At 41.5% G+C, this 17,834-nt stretch overlaps 1 protein-coding gene across 1 annotated transcript in view; it reads left to right on the top strand.

Annotated features, from left to right (window-relative positions):
- Window positions 1-5,480, top strand: part of LOC126237447 (integrator complex subunit 4) — a 113,392-nt gene extending 107,912 nt beyond the window's left edge. The window contains exons 16-17 of the mRNA XM_049947576.1: window positions 4,058-4,217; window positions 4,840-5,480. Of these exons, the coding sequence (XP_049803533.1) occupies window positions 4,058-4,217; window positions 4,840-5,286 (607 nt within the window). The 3' untranslated portion in view covers window positions 5,287-5,480. The remainder of the gene's footprint in view (window positions 1-4,057; window positions 4,218-4,839) is intronic.
- Window positions 5,481-17,834: the final 12,354 nt, after the last annotated feature.

Raw genomic sequence — 17,834 nt, 5'->3', positions numbered from 1 at the left:
ACTCGCTGTTGAGAGGAATGTCGTTACACGTGTTTCCAAATGCATTGAGGTTGACGGTCATCATTTTGAGCATTTTTTGCTCTAATGTGGTATTTACAGGCAATCATGCTGTAACAGCATGCATTCTCAGAAATGATAAGTTCACAAAGGTACATGTATCACATTGGAACAACCGAAATAAAATGTTCAAATGTATCTGCGTTCTGTATTTTAATTTAAAAAACCTACCTGTTACCAAACTTTCGTCTAAAATTGTGAGCCATATGTTTGTGACTGTTACAGTGCCATCTATCATAAAGCGAAAAAAGTGGTCCAACTAAAACATTCATATTTCTTTATGTACTACACGAATATGTAATAAAAAATGGGGGTTCCTATTTTAAAAAATGCAGTTAATATCCGTTTGACCTATGGCAGCGCCATCTAGCGGGCCAACCATAGTACCATATTGTTTCCCCCTTCAAGCTAGACAAGTTTCGTTCTTTGTAGTTTTTTCGTTTGATGCTTATTTTGTGAGATATTTGGCCCGGTCACGATCAATGGACTACCCTATATAAATATTGGTATTTGTTTTGAATCACATTAAGAACATGCTTTTATTGTATTGCAAGATTTATTTGATTGCTTCATGAATGATTTTTCTCAAGACTAATTGAGTGCTTAGTTACTAGAGGGGGACAGATTTCCTGTCTGTAAGTACACTATGTAAACAGTTCATTTATGGCACTGCTCTTATCCTGTCGAGGAATTTGGCAGTGCATCTTGTAAAGTTCTGATAACTTCTTGTCGATTGGAAATGAATGACAAGTTATCTGCAGTTGTACAATAAAATCTTCAAGGCCATGGAAATCAAGTTGCATGAACAAGTTTTGTAAATACATGAATAATTCTGTATAATAAATAGACGATCATTTAGTATTTTTGTCTATTTGACACAATGTGTGCTATATTTTAACATGTACTCCACAAGTGAAAGAGACATCTGTAGTATGTGTATTTGTCAGCACAGTAATTATTTTGGGACAAACTCCAAAGTTTTAAAGCAAATGTGCAAAGATCTTTACACGCAGTGTGTATATTTTACATCCTTCTTCTTCGAAATCTGGAATTTGAACCAGTAATGGCGAAGTTAAAAATACATTTAATCTTTTTCTTGGTTGTTCCTCTCCCCCTCCCCCTCCCACCCCCATCCCCCCCAAGAAATGTATTGATTCTTGTTATTCTATTTTCATTCATCCTGTTCTGATGATTAATGGTTTGTCTTTGTGTGGTAAGGCTCAAAACAGGTGCCACACTTTGTGTTTCCAGTAAACCATGCATCTACCCATTAGGGTATCTTTCATGGAGTGCTCATTTGTTCCGACATTTGGAAATTGCATCCCCATAAATCATAGAAGATTATCATCCCAGCATCCTTTCCTGCAGGCTTTTCTGCAGTCGCCAGCCGGGGTGGCCAAGCTGTTCTAGGCGCTACAGTCTGGAACCGCGGGACCGCTACGGTCGCAGGTTTGAATCCTGCCACGGGCATGGGTGTGTGTGATGTCCTTAGGTTGGTTAGGTTTAAGTAGTTCTAAGTTCTAGGGGACTGATTACCTCAGATGTTAAGTCCCATAGGGCTCAGAGCCATTTGAACCATTTTTTTTTTTTCTGCAGTCTGTTGCATGTTATTGTTGTTGTTCGTGGAGGTGGTGGTGGTGGTGTGCTCTTCAGTCTGAAGTCTGATTTAATGCAGCTGTCCATGCTAGTCCACCCTGTGCAGTCCTCTTCATCTCTACAGATCCTACATCCATTTGAACCTAATTGCCGTAACCCCCCCCCCCCCCAAAGGCCAATGTTTATTGTATTCAGGCCACAGGCTAAATGCGCTGGTGACAATTTCCATCCTGTTACTGACCAATGTAGAACATAAGCATTTAAAATGAATAGGTCAGCAATGTGAAAAAATAAATTTTCATAATGTATCAGTTTTCCACATCAGTTTAACCATACACTATGTGATAAAAAGTATCTGGACACCCCCTAAAACATATATTTTTCCAAGTAGGTGTATTGTGCTGTCACCTATTGCCAGGTACTCCATATCAGCAACCTCAGTAATCATTAGACATTGAGAGAGCGCAGAATGGGGCACTCTGCAGAACTCACGGACTTCGGACATGGTCAGGTGATTGGGTGTCACTTATGTCATATGTTTGTACACAAGATCTCCACATTCCTAAACACCCCAAGGTCCACTGTTTCTGATGTGATAGTGAAGTGGAAACATGAATGGAGACGTCTAGCACATCTGCCTGCTTGTGTAATGCCAACAGTAAAATTAGGAGGCAGTGGTGTTATGGTGTGGTCGTGTTTTTTGTGGAGGGGGCTTGCACTCCTTGTTTTGCATGGCACTATTACAGCACAGGCCTACATTGATGTTTTAAGCACCTTCTTGCTTCCTACTATTGAAGAGCAATTTGGGGAAGGCAATTGCACTTTCAACATGATCGAGCACCTGTTCATAGTGCACGGCCTGTGGTGGAGTGGTTACACGACAATAATATCCCTGTAATGGACTGGCCTGCACAGAGTCCTGACCTGAAACCTATTGAATACTTTTGGGATGTTTTGGAACACCAACTTCATGCCAGGCCTCACCGATCGACATTGATACCTCTCCTCAGTGCAGCACTCCGTGAAGAATGGGCTACCATTCCCCAAGAAACCTTCCAGCACCTGATTGAACGTATGCCTGTGAGAGTGAAAGCTGTCATCAAGGCTAAGGGTGGGCAAACACCAACAGTTAAAAAAAAGGTTAAAAGAATTCCTGAATGACAACTCCTTCTACTTTAAAGATGAATTTTTAGATATGAAGTAGTAATTATAAAACCTTATGTTAAACTGACACGTTCCACATCATTATGAAGTGTTGTACTCATGATATACGGAACAAGTATTAATGTAATGTAAAGCATAATATTAGTGAACATAAAATAAATATCTCTCATTTCAGCTACTTCTGAAATTTTGGCAGGTTGGTCTTTCCTATGAACAGTAATACATGCATTTGTCTCATAGTTGTGAAGACGGGGAAAAAATCTGAGCTTGAATACCAACTGTTGATCTAAAGACTATGTGTTTGTTTAAGCTGGGACTTCATAAGACTTGCCAATATATCACCACTTTTCTGCAAATTGTAGAACCCAGTTTCTGTTGTTATCCCTGTATTGATGGAATGATTGTTTTGAAAGATAAAATGCCTTTCAATAACAATAGGTTTTTGTCAGCTCAGAGCTACTGAAGCAGATGAAATACACAGCAGAGTGTTGCAATAGCTTTATAGAGAATGTTCGTGATTTTGAGTAATCCATCTCTTCTGATGTTGGCAGAGTTGTCACTGAATTGTAACATTCGCAAAAGAAACATAGAATCATCTCTGCATGTAACTTCACTGATAACTATAGTGTTCAGAAGATCACAGCTGGATCCATTTCGCTAACTTTTAGCCTTTTCATGCTATTCACAACTAAAACTTTTTAAGTATACATTTGTGTATTATAAGCTTTAGCTGTAACTGCAAACATGTGAAACTGAATGAGAACTCTTTATACCAGTTCATTGCTGATTGACTGTAGCGAACAGTGGCCATTTAAGGGCACTGTATATACCTCTAGATACGTGACATAGCCTGTATTTCAGTAGTTAATTGTTTCAGGCTGTATGCCCTAGCATACTACTATAAGCCCGTAAACTAAGGCAGTAAATTTTTCACATTGCGAATGTTACAATGAAAACAACCAAAGAGAAGTTACAGAAAGTATTGCTTATACATCATTTCCTTTTCTTCTCTCACTCTCTAAGTTTGTATTTGGATATCGCTTTCTGCCTGAGGTTCTGTCAATCCAGCTTTACTTATTCACTTATTCATATTTTAGCATTCTATAGGGAAATGCTATTGTTGCATATTGCATGTTTTTATTTTTATCTTCATTTTCCTCAATTTAAAATTAATTTGTTTGAAAGCGCTAGTTACTTTCACATAAATTGTCATTGTTTTCCTGTTACGAACATTGTATAGGTATCTTGGGGAACGAGGCATTGCTCCTGAGGCTTTTACTGCCTCATTGGTTAAGGAGATGTCTCAGTTGGAAGAGACAAAGCCAGGTCCTGTGGCACGCTGTCTTCTGCCGCTCTTACAGAATGCTCCTCCAGTTCCACAGTTAAGGCCTACGACTAGTGTGAGTATTGTAAAATGTAATTGATAGTCTTTAGCATATTTTTGTTGGTTTAATTATTTTTATAAATTGCTTGTAAACCAGTCTAAAACTTTAGAAGTCTTAGAAATGTTGTGATCTCCATCTCTTTCAGAAATGTGTTGTTTATTTCTGGATCCAATTTTACCCCATTGTTTACTTGTTCATTTTCCTGTGCTTATTTCATTAATCAAATCTGTATGTCTGCAAGTATCAGTTCTGCTTGTATTCGCCACTTCCTCACAATTGGCTGAAAAGTACTGTTGGAAAAAAAAGTAAGGTTTATTGCAATCAAATAATACATAAAATCTTCGATGACTAAACTGAATTTGGCTGATTATTCATTTCAGATAGAGTATGGGTAATTCTTGGCCCAAGGCTGTAACAGAATATGTCGCCACTTATGGGAGGCTTTTATTAGAATGACTTTATCAGTTGAAAGTAGTACAGCCATGGAAGATTTTACTCAAGTATTTGACATCAATCAGCTTTATTGTTAGTCAGTAATGTCCTAGATTATATTCTTGCACATTTAAGTCTTCTTATTTATTTATTTATTTATTTTAGTGAAATTAATATGAATCTGAAGATTGTCAATTCTGCACAGGTTCAAATGACTACAGCGACCTTGGCATGTGAACCTGGAGGTGATGCAGACGCACCACTTAAGTTCACTGCTGGGCTTGTACTAGGTGTGCCTCTCGAAGCAGAGCTGCGGTACCTCCAGTCTCCCGAGCTGTTGCGTATCAAGGTACGCTATCCAGACCAGCAGACACACCTGCTTGTCCCGCCACGAGGAGATCTGCGGCCAGGGACGACTGCAGGCACCTCACGCTTGTTGACGCGTGCACTCGTGTCTCACCAGGTGTGGAGTGAGGCGTGTGCTTTGCACATAGGACTAGCTCTCGACCTCGCCGCTGTGGAGGGAGGAACTGCCGCTGCCACAGCAGCACGACGCGCCCGTGCACCTGCCGATGCTGACCCGTGTCTTCTAGACCTCTGCAAGCCTGTCAAGGTGTACGTTTCACCAAAACCGGTTAAGAGGGGCATCTAAAAGGCCTTTGCAGTGTAAGTATTCAGTGCTCGGCATTTGCAGAGAAATCTAGACTATGCCAAAATTTCTCTCTGCTGCAGTCTGAATTATGTCTGTTGTCCTATTGCAGATTGAACACATTCCCAAGTTTTAGCTGTCTTCTTATTACATTTCATTGTGTGTTTTGTGTATGCACAATAAAATTTTTTACCATACAGTGCTGTTATTGTTTTATTTTCCTTTGGGTATCACGAATACTTGTTCCATTTTCCCAGCAAATACTTTTAATATACCTAACTCCTTCATGAATGCTTGCAAGGGTGTTACCACAAGTTGTGATTGCAGTTACCGTGTAAGCTATGGAGATGTGATATTCTGCTCATAGTGGGCTATGTCTGATACGATATCATGACTTTGGTAACTGTAGTCATTGTAAACAGTGTCCCTCTAGTAGCTAATGTAGTTATTTGCAGTGTATGCTGTGGTCGACACACACTGCACTGTACCGAAAGTCGTGTGACGAAGTGTCCGATGCAACATCTATGGGAACCAGACAGACATTACGAGAGCAATGAAACCAGTATAATAGTAACTCCTATCTGTATTGCATCAACATTGGCAGTTAATCGATCTGTTTGTGGTGTACTGTCACATTATTCTCACTGTCAATGTAATTGTGTGATAATGAATCCTGCAAATATAGTGAGCATGATTGTTAGCCATTACAAACACAAAAGAAGATCCGCAGAAATTACAGGAAAGGGGAGAAATGCAACTGCAATTATAATCAGTATGATACTTAAAGCAGTGGCAACCAGTCGCAATAATATACATCACAAAAATACAATAGACTATATTGAAGAATGTGAATACATAGAAGACTTGTGTGATAGTGAAAAACTTATGAACGATCCAGAACCTGATAGTGACATAGAGTTGTTATGAAGCCAGTTATCTGCCAAGCTTACTGAAGAGGAAGAAGTGGCATGATATATCTTTTGAAAAGGTTTACCACACATATGACAGTCTACATCCTCCTCATCTGTCAACACACAGGGGACATCACATTCACTTGATGAATCTGGTTCTACGTCCTTCTTCTTTGAAGGTGTTCTATTATGAGATCTTGATTTTTTTAGGTTTAGGAGCTCTCATTTTATTTCCAGCTGCAGTTTTTCCCATATGCAGCTTCCATTTTGTTCCTTGTTTTGCAATCTTTACCATTACAGATGTGGGAGGATTTGGCCCATTAAATATGCCATTTGACTCCAGAGCATTAATTTTGTGTAGAGAGTCAATTACGAGAAATGGTGAACCTCGTATTGTGCAGGTTGTTGCAGGCTAACAGTTTTGATAGGCCTAAGCCTATCGTTTTAGAGCATTAATTTTGTGTAGAGAGAGAGTTACAAGAAATGGTGAACCTCGTATTGTGCAGGTTGTTGCGGGCTAACAACTTTGATAAGCCTAAGCCTATCATTTGGACTAACAACAGATGGCTCAGAGAATTCACTCGGACCAGGGATTTCCAACGTAGAAGTGTCATTAAGGCCTCTTGTGATATGACTCCCACTCTGACTTGGTTTTGAGTTTCCTGCTAATGACTCAGGTAATCTACATAGCTGAATATCTCTGTGCTGAATGGAGCAATTCCAGTCTTGCAAAAACCACTGATAACTTTCTGTACCGTTGCTGCATGACTGCAGGCTAATGCAAAAGGAGAAGCTTTTACTTGGTGAAGTGGGGTGAAAAACAAACTATTGAAATTTCATTTGCACAAACTTAGTTGATGACTATATTACGAGTCTGTGAATAGTGCCCATTCAGAATTAGCACAAGTGGCTTGTCTTTTGTAGGCTTTTTCATGTTAATAAAGTGCTTAAGCAATTTGATAAAAAGAGGACCTTTGACTCATCTGGACTCTTGAGCAGGAACCACTGAGCCAGGAGGTGCACCATTGAGTAGATCATGCTCTTCTTGAGGGAAGGCTCTTCATGCACCGTTCTTGAGGGAAGATTAGCATTGGTGGAACATATTGCGCACCTGCTGATATGCTGGTGATTGCAGTGATTGTTGCTCCACATTCTGCAGAGGCAAGCTTTTGTACTTGCTCTTTGCCCTTGGCTGCAATGACTCTTCTAGGCTTATGCTGGACAACAAAAATTCCAATTTCATCATTGCAAAATAATTAATACTATCAAGCTCTGCTTTTAAAATGGAGAAAAACGTGTCCACATTTCCCTTTGTAAACCCCCAAAACTGGGCCATAGAAAGGTTTTCTGCCCTTCTCATACAAAATTCGGGATGCCTTTTTAGGAAGAATTTCTTCCACCTTCAATCAGCTTTTTGTGTTGCCTTACAAAATGGATTTGTTAAATTGTGTGCCACAGCTAATTGAAAAACCATCCTTGTCAGATCTCCAGGAGTACTGCTTCAACCACTGCTTCAGGTTTCCAGTCGTTGTTTTCCCATATAAAGTAAGCACAAAAATGAATAAATTAGATCATTTCCGAACAAAAACAGTCTTGGTTGTGAAATTATTTACTGTAAATAAATAATTTCACTCTTTTGGGGAATCATCAGTTTGTCTATGAAAACAAGAAACCAATCAGATACAAATGGAGGAAAAGTGCATGGTTCTATCTTGTACATGTACACAATGTGAACTAAAAGCAATAAAAACTTAGGTAAAAGTAGCTGGATACGTGACCCATCAGTCATGAAACCACATATAATGTAACATAAAAACCAAGGTAGCTGAATACATAATCCGTCTGCCATGAAACATCTAAACTATGCAATGTACCTAGTGAAAGGAGAGAAACAAGCAGAATAACACCGAGAAAGCGGAAAAATTTTGTTATCGTATGTTTCCTTGAGCACACCAGCCGATTCCATTGTGGCAGCACAAGATAGGGCCACGCTGTACACAGAACAATGTCTATATTGGCACGCGCACAAGTATTGCTATGACAAGTTGAGGTACAGGTGCCACGTATGGTGCGGCAAGAAATACCCTGGTGGCGCACATGACCAGCTTAAGGCATATTTTCGAAAAATAAAACTTCGTAAAACTAGTAATTAAAATGCATGTAAGTAAACCAATGTAGACACACAAAACGGAATAATAAAATAAAAGTATCCCCATATAAAACACTAAGAATAGGTAAAATGCTTACATAAAAAATAACGAATCAAAATGTGTTATTCAAACTCCATAACATGGAGTAAAACAGCTAAATTTTGGAGTACATTCATAGCGTATGCATTCTGAATCGATAGAACTTCAATACACCGGGATTGGGGGTGTCAAACCGAGTAGTTCTCTCAACAAGCTGAAGTTGTAGGTCTAAAATAGTTAGTGTCCTTTTATGGTCCATCGCTTCATGAGTGAACATCATCTTTTCGTATAAGGCATTAAATGCCTCAACTAGAAACGTAATGTTAGAAATAGGGCCATTGAAGATAATAATAATAATGTCATCTACATATTGACGATAAAATAGTAAATAGTACCTGTTGAGAGAGACCATTGTTCTGTCTAAAATATTTATATTCCAGTTGATTAGCAAAAGTATCCGCGAGACCCAGCTAAACAATTGCCCATGGCCATATCATCAGTCTGTTTGTAATACTGACCATTAAAAGCGAATTAATTGTAGGACGTAAGTAGCCTAAGTAAGATGATTGACTCTATTTCGTCTGAGCTCAGATGCCGATATCTGAGGGGATTTGGTTTTATAATGAGGACCGTTTCATCCAGAGATACATTAGTATACAGATTTTTAATATCCAAGGAGAGCAAAGCAGAGTCAAGTGGGAAAGTCTTACATCTAGAATGCGAATCAAATCTTTTCTATTGGAGATGGCAAAATTTTCTTCATAGACAAAATTTTTTGGTAATAACTGTAGCATGTACACTCCTGGAAATGGAAAAAAGAACACATTGACACCGGTGTGTCAGACCCACCATACTTGCTCCGGACACTGCGAGAGGGCTGTACAAGCAATGATCACACGCACGGCACAGCGGACACACCAGGAACCGCGGTGTTGGCCGTCGAATGGCGCTAGCTGCGCAGCATTTGTGCACCGCCGCCGTCGGTGTCAGCCAGTTTGCCGTGGCATACGGAGCTCCATCGCAGTCTTTAACACTGGTAGCATGCCGCGACAGCGTGGACGTGAACCGTATGTGCAGTTGACGGACTTTGAGCGAGGGCGTATAGTGGGCATGCGGGAGGCCGGGTGGACGTACCGCCGAATTGCTCAACACGTGGGGCGTGAGGTCTCCACAGTACATCGATGTTGTCGCCAGTGGTCGGCGGAAGGTGCACGTGCCCGTCGACCTGGGACCGGACCGCAGCGACGCACGGATGCACGCCAAGACCGTAGGATCCTACGCAGTGCCGTAGGGGACCGCACCGCCACTTCCCAGCAAATTAGGGACACTGTTGCTCCTGGGGTATCGGCGAGGACCATTCGCAACCGTCCCCATGAAGCTGGGCTACGGTCCCGCACACCGTTAGGCCGTCTTCCGCTCACGCCCCAACATCGTGCAGCCCGCCTCCAGTGGTGTCGCGACAGGCGTGAATGGAGGGACGAATGGAGACGTGTCGTCTTCAACGATGAGAGTCGCTTCTGCCTTGGTGCCAATGATGGTCGTATGCGTGTTTGGCGCCGTGCAGGTGAGCGCCACAATCAGGACTGCATACGACCGAGGCACACAGGGCCAACACCCGGCATCATGGTGTGGGGAGCGATCTCCTACACTGGCCGTACACCACTGGTGATCGTCGAGGGGACACTGAATAGTGCACGGTACATCCAAACCGTCATCGAACCCATCGTTCTACCATTCCTAGACCGGCAAGGGAACTTGCTGTTCCAACAGGACAATGCACGTCCGCATGTATCCCGTGCCACCCAACGTGCTCTAGAAGGTGTAAGTCAACTACCCTGGCCAGTAAGATCTCCGGATCTGTCCCCCATTGAGCATGTTTGGGACTGGATGAAGCGTCGTCTCACGCGGTCTGCACGTCCAGCACGAACGCTGGTCCAACTGAGGCGCCAGGTGGAAATGGCATGGCAAGCCGTTCCACAGGACTACATCCAGCATCTCTACGATCGTCTCCATGGGAGAATAGCAGCCTGCATTGCTGCGAAAGGTGGATATACACTGTACTAGTGCCGACATTGTGCATGCTCTGTTGCCTGTGCCTGTGGTTCTGTCAGTGTGATCATGTGCTGTATCTGACCCCAGGAATGTGTCAATAAAGTTTCCCCTTCCTGGGACAATGAATTCACGGTGTTCTTATTTCAATTTCCAGGAGTGTATTTAGTGGCAGGTTCACCTGGGTTTCCTATACCATTAATTATCAGATGTATCGGGAATCCATGTGTACGAGTCTTAATCTGCGCACAAAGAGCCAATGGCCTAGGATTCATCACTTTCATTTTTGGTATGACGTCAGGACAAGAAATACTAGGACGGCTGTCTATACACGTCTTGAGCTTCTTCGCGTATTTTTGGTGGGATCGTAATCTATCATGTTATTCTCGCCAAAAACTGCAATGTGTTAGCGATATAACATTTCCTATAAACATGGACCGCAGTATTTCCCATACCAGCCCGTACAATTAATGCCTCTTCTGACCTCAGTTTCTTTTTAATAGAATTTAAAACTACCTGATTTTTAGAAGTAGATGTTTTGGGTACCTTCTTTAATAACATCACTGGCCTTATACAACATTTTTAGTTTTTCAGATTTGCTGCATGTGGCCGCATCTAGCGCAATTTTTAAATCTACCACCGGTCCCATCATCTAGCCATGACTGGGTGTTATATTGGAGCCCTTTATTTAATATTTCCCACTGCTGCATGCTACAGTACATTTCCGTCATTATTACTATACACTCAGCAAAGAGAAGTGCGTATTCTCATCATCATTGCAACTTAAACTGGACGACAGTAAACTTTCGTTAACTTCTGCAATTTTTGCTCATGAGTCTGAGTGATCAACAGACATTTTTTTTATTTTTATTGTGTGTGAAATCTTATGGGACTTAACTGCTAGGGTCATCAGTCCCTAAGCTTACACACTACTTAATCTAAATTATCCTAAGGACAAACACACACTCCCATGCCCGAGGGAGGACTCGAACCTCCGCCGGGACTAGCCACACATTCCATGACTGCAGCGACAATAAGTGTCCTGGCGCATTGCGGCACATCCTTGCTACGATACTGATTTCTTTGTATTCTGAGATGTTTATTAAGAAACACTGGCATACGCTTCTCGCAGAGACACTGTCTGTTGAACTTTATGTTCATAGAAGCCTTCATAATCTTGAATTTAGTTTTCTGAAAGGAGGCCACCGCCATCTTGGTTGCCCGACAAGGCAAATTCACGTAACACTTTTTAAGTTAGATCGGTTATAAATAGGCCCTAACAGATTTATAAAACGAAAGCCGTTCCAAATTTCGTCCCCGGGAAGAAATTAGAACCATCAGAAGGGGACGAAACTGGGTTAAATGGTTCTTTTAAACATTGTTGCCGATTCCGACGAAACCAAAAGGAAGACAATAATGCCATTAGACAACGTCAAAAAAGAGAAAACAGACTATACATAGGTAATAATACACTGCAAAATTACATCCCTTGATAGTGAAATATAATTATTTCAAACACTTATGATACCGCATCGAACCGCACGTTTCAAAACAAAATCACCTCTTTGACAAAAATGTCACTATAACCCGATTAAAATTACTTAATAGTTGACGTCTGTCACTTGGCATTACACTGTTGCTACATCGGTTACCGGTCGCTTAATGGCGACACGCAAACACAACGGATCACTTCACAATGTCTGATACGCTGTTCAGCTAACGCTGAGCAATGTTGGAAGCTGCTGCCATCAGTTGTGGAGGGAACGCGAGTTGCTATGTCCACAGTGATTTCAATAACCAGTGACGGAACTGCGGCAGACAACGCGTTCTGTAGCCCTGAATTAACACCTGACGTGCAATGTATCCGAGAAAACGGCGGTCAGCAACATGCGGCAGAACTATTAACACTTACAGCACGGTGCCCGTACGCCATACGGGGCGCGGCCGCCCTGACGTTGGCGACGGCGCCTGTATACCGTACGCCTTTATTTGGTTCCGTAAGCGCGTTTAGCGGGTCTCCTCTCCGAAGCAGTTTCGTCAACTAACGTGGAGGTAGTTCATTCGTCTTCCGCAAGAGGCAAGCACGTATCGGCTATCTCATCCTGGGAGCGGCTGTGAGCACTGCAAAGACGAAGTTACCTGCAGTCATTCACAGGCGTTTACGATCGTGAAAATATCGCGCAGCGAGTTGACGGAGGCAGAGATCTTAGATATTCTTTATGGAGGATCTGAAACTGACGATTCTGACAAAGAGAATTCGTACTCTCCAGACGAAAGTACAAGTGATGATTCAGGTATGTATATGTCTCAATTGTTCATAAAGTGAAGAGTTCATTACCGCATTTTGTATTGTGAGTAATGTTAATTACTTCACTTGCATTTATTACCTTTTAGTACCAATCTTAGCATTATTTTTTTTCCTATGCAGACAGTGGTACAGACCATCAGTCACCATCTGTGGTACCTGGTCGTGTGTGGCTCACTGAGCACAAAGAGCATGCATTTATCACCTTTTAGTACCAATCTTAGCATTATTTTTTTCCTATGCAGACAGTGGTACAGACCATCAGTCACCATCTGTGGTACCTGGTCGTGTGTGGCTCACTGAGCACAACTAGACGATCAGCCAGCACTGCCGGATTTCCAGGAAGTAGTCGGCGTAGCATCGCATTTTTCAGATGCCAATGAGGAGCTTCGATATTTTAGTTATTTCTTTGGTGACGACCTTATTCGGCTCATCAAAAGTGAAACGAAGCGGTACGCTGGTAACGTTATTACGACAATGAAACACAAAGGTAGCCTGAAAATAAAATCTGTTTGGCATGAGTGGTCTGCAGTAAAATTGCAAGAGATTTACTGGTCTCTCAGTATTATTTTGTATATGTGCGTCGTCAAATTGCAGAAAATCAGTGATTGTTGGTCAACAGATCCGTTTCCGCAGACAGAATTTGCGAGTAAATTGTTGAGTCGCGATCGATTTTGCGCTACATCGTCGATGTTACACTTGAATGACAATGCTACGTTCATTAGCAGAGGCGAAGAAAAGCACGACCCACTTCAAAAAGTGAGGCCTTTGTTTGATTTCTTTGTGAATAAAACCAAAATTAATTTTCGTCCAGGCACGAATCTGACAATAGATGAGGCAGTGTGTCCCTTCCGTGGTAGAAGAAGCTTCTGAGTATACATGAAAAACAAACCCAATAAATATGGAATAAAATTGTATGCTCTCTGCGATTCATCAACTGGTTATAAGCTAAACTGTGACGTATATACACGTTCTGCAGGCAGTGTTGACAATAGTATCCAGGGCCTTGTAAAAAGGTTGTGTTGACAGTACTTTGGCAAAGGACATTGCATTTATATGGATAGGTACTACACCAGTCCATCTCTTTTGGACATGTTGTGGGAAAATAAAGCTCTTGGAGTTTGATCTGTAATGAAAAAAAAGGAAGGTTTGCGACGAATATTCAGAACACTAAAAGAAAAGATAGTTTTTCAAAGGAAACACCATCTCTTGGCAGTGAAGTGGAAGTCAAAATGAAATGTTTTTTGTCTTTCCACAAAGCATAAGTCTACCAGCACTAGTATTCAAGTGAGGGCCAAAGGTGGAATAGCAGAAATTGTAAAGCCAGACGTTATTATTGATTACAATAAGAATAAAGCTAGGGTTGATAGAGCAGATCAGTTCTCCAGCTATTATCCGTTTGCCCGAAAAACTTTGAAGTGGTGGTAAAAGCTGTTTTTCCACTTGTTTATCGTGTCAACTGTCAACAGTTTTATTTTATATAAAGAGAACACTAGGAAGAATGTATCCCTAGTAGACTTTATTCACAGAGTGGCGAAGAAATTTGCTGAGAAGGGCGGAAATGTTTTTCAGCAACAAGCCGCTTCATCCTCACAAACTGAGAGGACATTTGCAAGGTACTTTCCAGAGAAGGTCCCACCCACTGCAAACAAGGTGAATACTACTAGCTATTGCGAAGTATGTTCAGACAGGGGGAAGAAAGAGACGGGTAAGCGCATCAGGAGGGATAGTGGATGGTGGTGCAAGGACTGTGGTGTTGGCCTTTGCGTCCCACACTGTTTCCAGGATTTTCACACGAAGGCTAACTACATCTGAACTATTAAAATACTCTAGTTTACAGGTACCTGCAGTTAGACAGTCCCGTGATATTTTGTTTTAAATTTAGATACAGTAATAATGGCACTACCCAAGAGAGAGATCATGTAAAACTTTTTTATCCACGATATTTTTGTGTCTTCTTTTTTTAAATTATAACACCCATTTGTATTTTATATTGTGAAATAAACTCACATTCATGTAAAGCTCTTACTTTTTCCTTTTAAATGATGCAAGAACCATATTCCTATCATTTTTCTGTTCTTTGCAATCTAATTTCAAACATCCATTAAATATGCCAGTTCACAGTCAAGTGCCGGGTGTAAAGAGAGCAGTGTTGAAAGTGTTAACCATGCTCGGTTTACTCAAAGCTGATCTGTATGAGCAAACTAAAGACAAAGAAATTTCATTTCAGCACTGAAAGCGAAATGTAACATCTCGCTTTTGCTACGTGATACTGACCAATGATCAGTCCTTGTTGGAACTAATTTACAGGTTACAGGCGACACAGGCCCTTTCCAAACGAAAAAAGAATGATAGGGAGAAAAGTATGAGCAAATAAAAAAGTCAATTAAAATTGAACATGATATGACAAAAGATTAAAAACAACAAAAAAGATTGAAATCAATTAACTGAGAATAATGATAATCAGAGTCATTCTGATAAAAATTTAAAAATAAAAAAGACATAATATTACTTGGCGAGATTTAAATCCACAACCTTCGACACCACAAACTTTTAACTGTACTACTGCACTACAAAAGTCCTTCGCAGTGTCCTGTTATATTTATATATCTATAGAACCAGCTACAACAATCATTTGCTGCCTGTTTTACGCCATGTCGTATGAAGTTTACCTACTGTAAGCTGATCTCTATGATGATAACAATTGAATAAGTGAAGCCGAATCGCGTGTTGTGCAACAGAATCTAGTAGTCTTTGTGCACGAAATGTGCGTATTTCGTTACCATTGTTTTGTATGTGTGTGTGTTGTTTTTGATGTGCTTATGATGTGTGACGCAATGCGAAAAAGGGCCAGATCCAAACACAGCAAGAAAAAGTGCCAGACATGGAACTGGAAGTGAACTGACCATTTGTTGTGGGATTTTGGCAACGGTTGACAGTTCGGATGTGACATTGAACGCTCTGACTGGAGTAAGGTGCCTCCAACATGAGAAGTATCAACCATGAAGTAATATTAATCAGACTACAGATGTCAGCGATACTGCTGCCAACTGACTAATGCTGTTAGTATTCCCTAGAGTCATCAACAGCTTGCAGCAGTCCATTGGTGAAGAGATGAAAATATGTGAAGGGGTGAATTATGGTACCTGACCCAATTATTTGCGATTCAGGAATTCTGTCAGATAAAAACAACAGCGAAATCGCATCATAAAACACTTTTCCAGTTTCAAGCATTAAAAGAACAAGATTCTTCAAACAAACAAATCGGAGCCACCTCTATTACGAAATGCATTTGAACAGTGTTCTTCAATAAGCCAAAATTTGAAGGAACTCAACATTGATTAGTGTGCAGTTCTTGCAGAAGCAGGAATTTCACTCAGGAAGGTGAACCATCTAGCCTTCAAGGGATTTCATCAAAAGTAGGCAAAGGTGGTCAATGCTCAATTTGAGTGCTTTAAAAAAAGCTACGTGGAGCCCGTTTACCAAGCAACTATACAACGAATAAAGGAGAAAGTGTCTGACTGCGATGTGAGAATCATTCTTATGAAACTGTAGACTCAATGGAACGAATGTTTTGAACATTTTAATTTTACCCTTAGCAGGGGCTTAAGTTAAGCCAATGTCGTTAAAAATGTATGAGATGCAGAAGACTAATGTCAGTACCCTGAAGATTCTACTGAAAGCTCCGAGTCGCGTTGTTGCCTACAGGGAAATCACTGGCCTGTCCCTTCCAAATTTTCCGGTCATTACTCGCTGTAGAACTTGGATTGAGTGTGCTGCTATTTTGAGTGAGAACTGTGAAAAGATTAAAGAGTTCATTCTTTCTTTGGATTCAGTCGACGCAGGTGCAATTTTCAAGGCACACCAACTTCTGTTACTGGAGAGAATACATAGTTTGCAGACCAAACTACACAGTCGAGGCATGTTAATGTGACCAGATGCCAAAACCAGTGCAAACGTACAGGAAGAGTGTCAGTGAAGTTCTGGAAGGTATTGTACTGACAGGTATGTGGAGACATGCTGACTCCTGTGCTGCGGCCAGCTGCATTAGGTTTCTCGTCTGAGAATCCTTGATCGAGATGGTCCCACAGATTCTCTATTGGGTTTAAATACGGAGAGTTTTTTAGCCACAGGAGTACGGCAAACTCATCCTGGTGCTCTTTGAACTGTGCATGTACACTGTGAGCTGTGTGACACATAGCATTATCCTGCTGGTAGATACCACCATGCATGTAGCAGTGGACATGGTCCCCAAGGATAGATGCTTACTTGTGTTGATCCTTTATGTCTTTCAGAATGACAAGATCGCCCAGCAAATGCCACGAAAACAGTCCCCAGATCATAACGCTCCCTCCTCCATCCTAGACTTGTATGATGATTGTTGCAGGGCCATACAAGTCAATGTCAATCTGTCCAATGGAGCATAAGATGTGACTCATCTGAAAAGGCCACCTGTCGCCACTCAGTCGACGTCCAGTTGTGGTATTGGCGTGCAAATCAAAGCCTTAGTCGCAGATGAACATCAGTCAACATGGATGCGTGAACTTGACGCCTGCTGTGGAGGCCCACGGGCGGCAAAGTTTTCTGAACGACCGTTGAGGAGGCACTGTTGGTACGCCCTCAGCTAATCTGGACGGTGAGTTGCTCAACGGTTGCTCGTCTACTCGCCAGTACACACCTTCTCAGCCGACGTTCACTCCCGTCATATATGGCCCATGGTTCTCTGTTGTGGTTGGCAAGAGAGCCAACACCGTTGTACTAGAGGAGGCCGAAATGCACGCATTTTAGCTCACGCAGGCTGGCGTGAGGTCTGGAACAGGACAAGGAAATTAGAATTTAGAAAAAAACGGACGTAGCTGGTGGAATACTTAACTTTAATCCATTAATGATGAACGTCGCTCTTGACGGTACATGATTCACAATATTAATGGTAACTGAATATGGCGCCTTGCTAGGTCGTAGGAAATGACGTAGCTGAAGGCTATGCTAAACTATCGTCTCGGCAACTGGGGGCGTATTTTGTCAGTGATCCATCCCTAGCAAAGTCGGTTGTACAACTGGGCGAGTGCTAGGAAGTCTCTCTAGACCTGCCGTGTG

The sequence above is a fragment of the Schistocerca nitens genome, chromosome 2, assembly GCF_023898315.1.
Source record: "Schistocerca nitens isolate TAMUIC-IGC-003100 chromosome 2, iqSchNite1.1, whole genome shotgun sequence".
In the NCBI taxonomy this organism is placed as follows: Eukaryota; Metazoa; Arthropoda; class Insecta; order Orthoptera; family Acrididae; genus Schistocerca; species Schistocerca nitens.
Note: the sequence above shows the minus strand (reverse complement) of the source record. Positions and strands in the feature narration are given on the sequence as shown.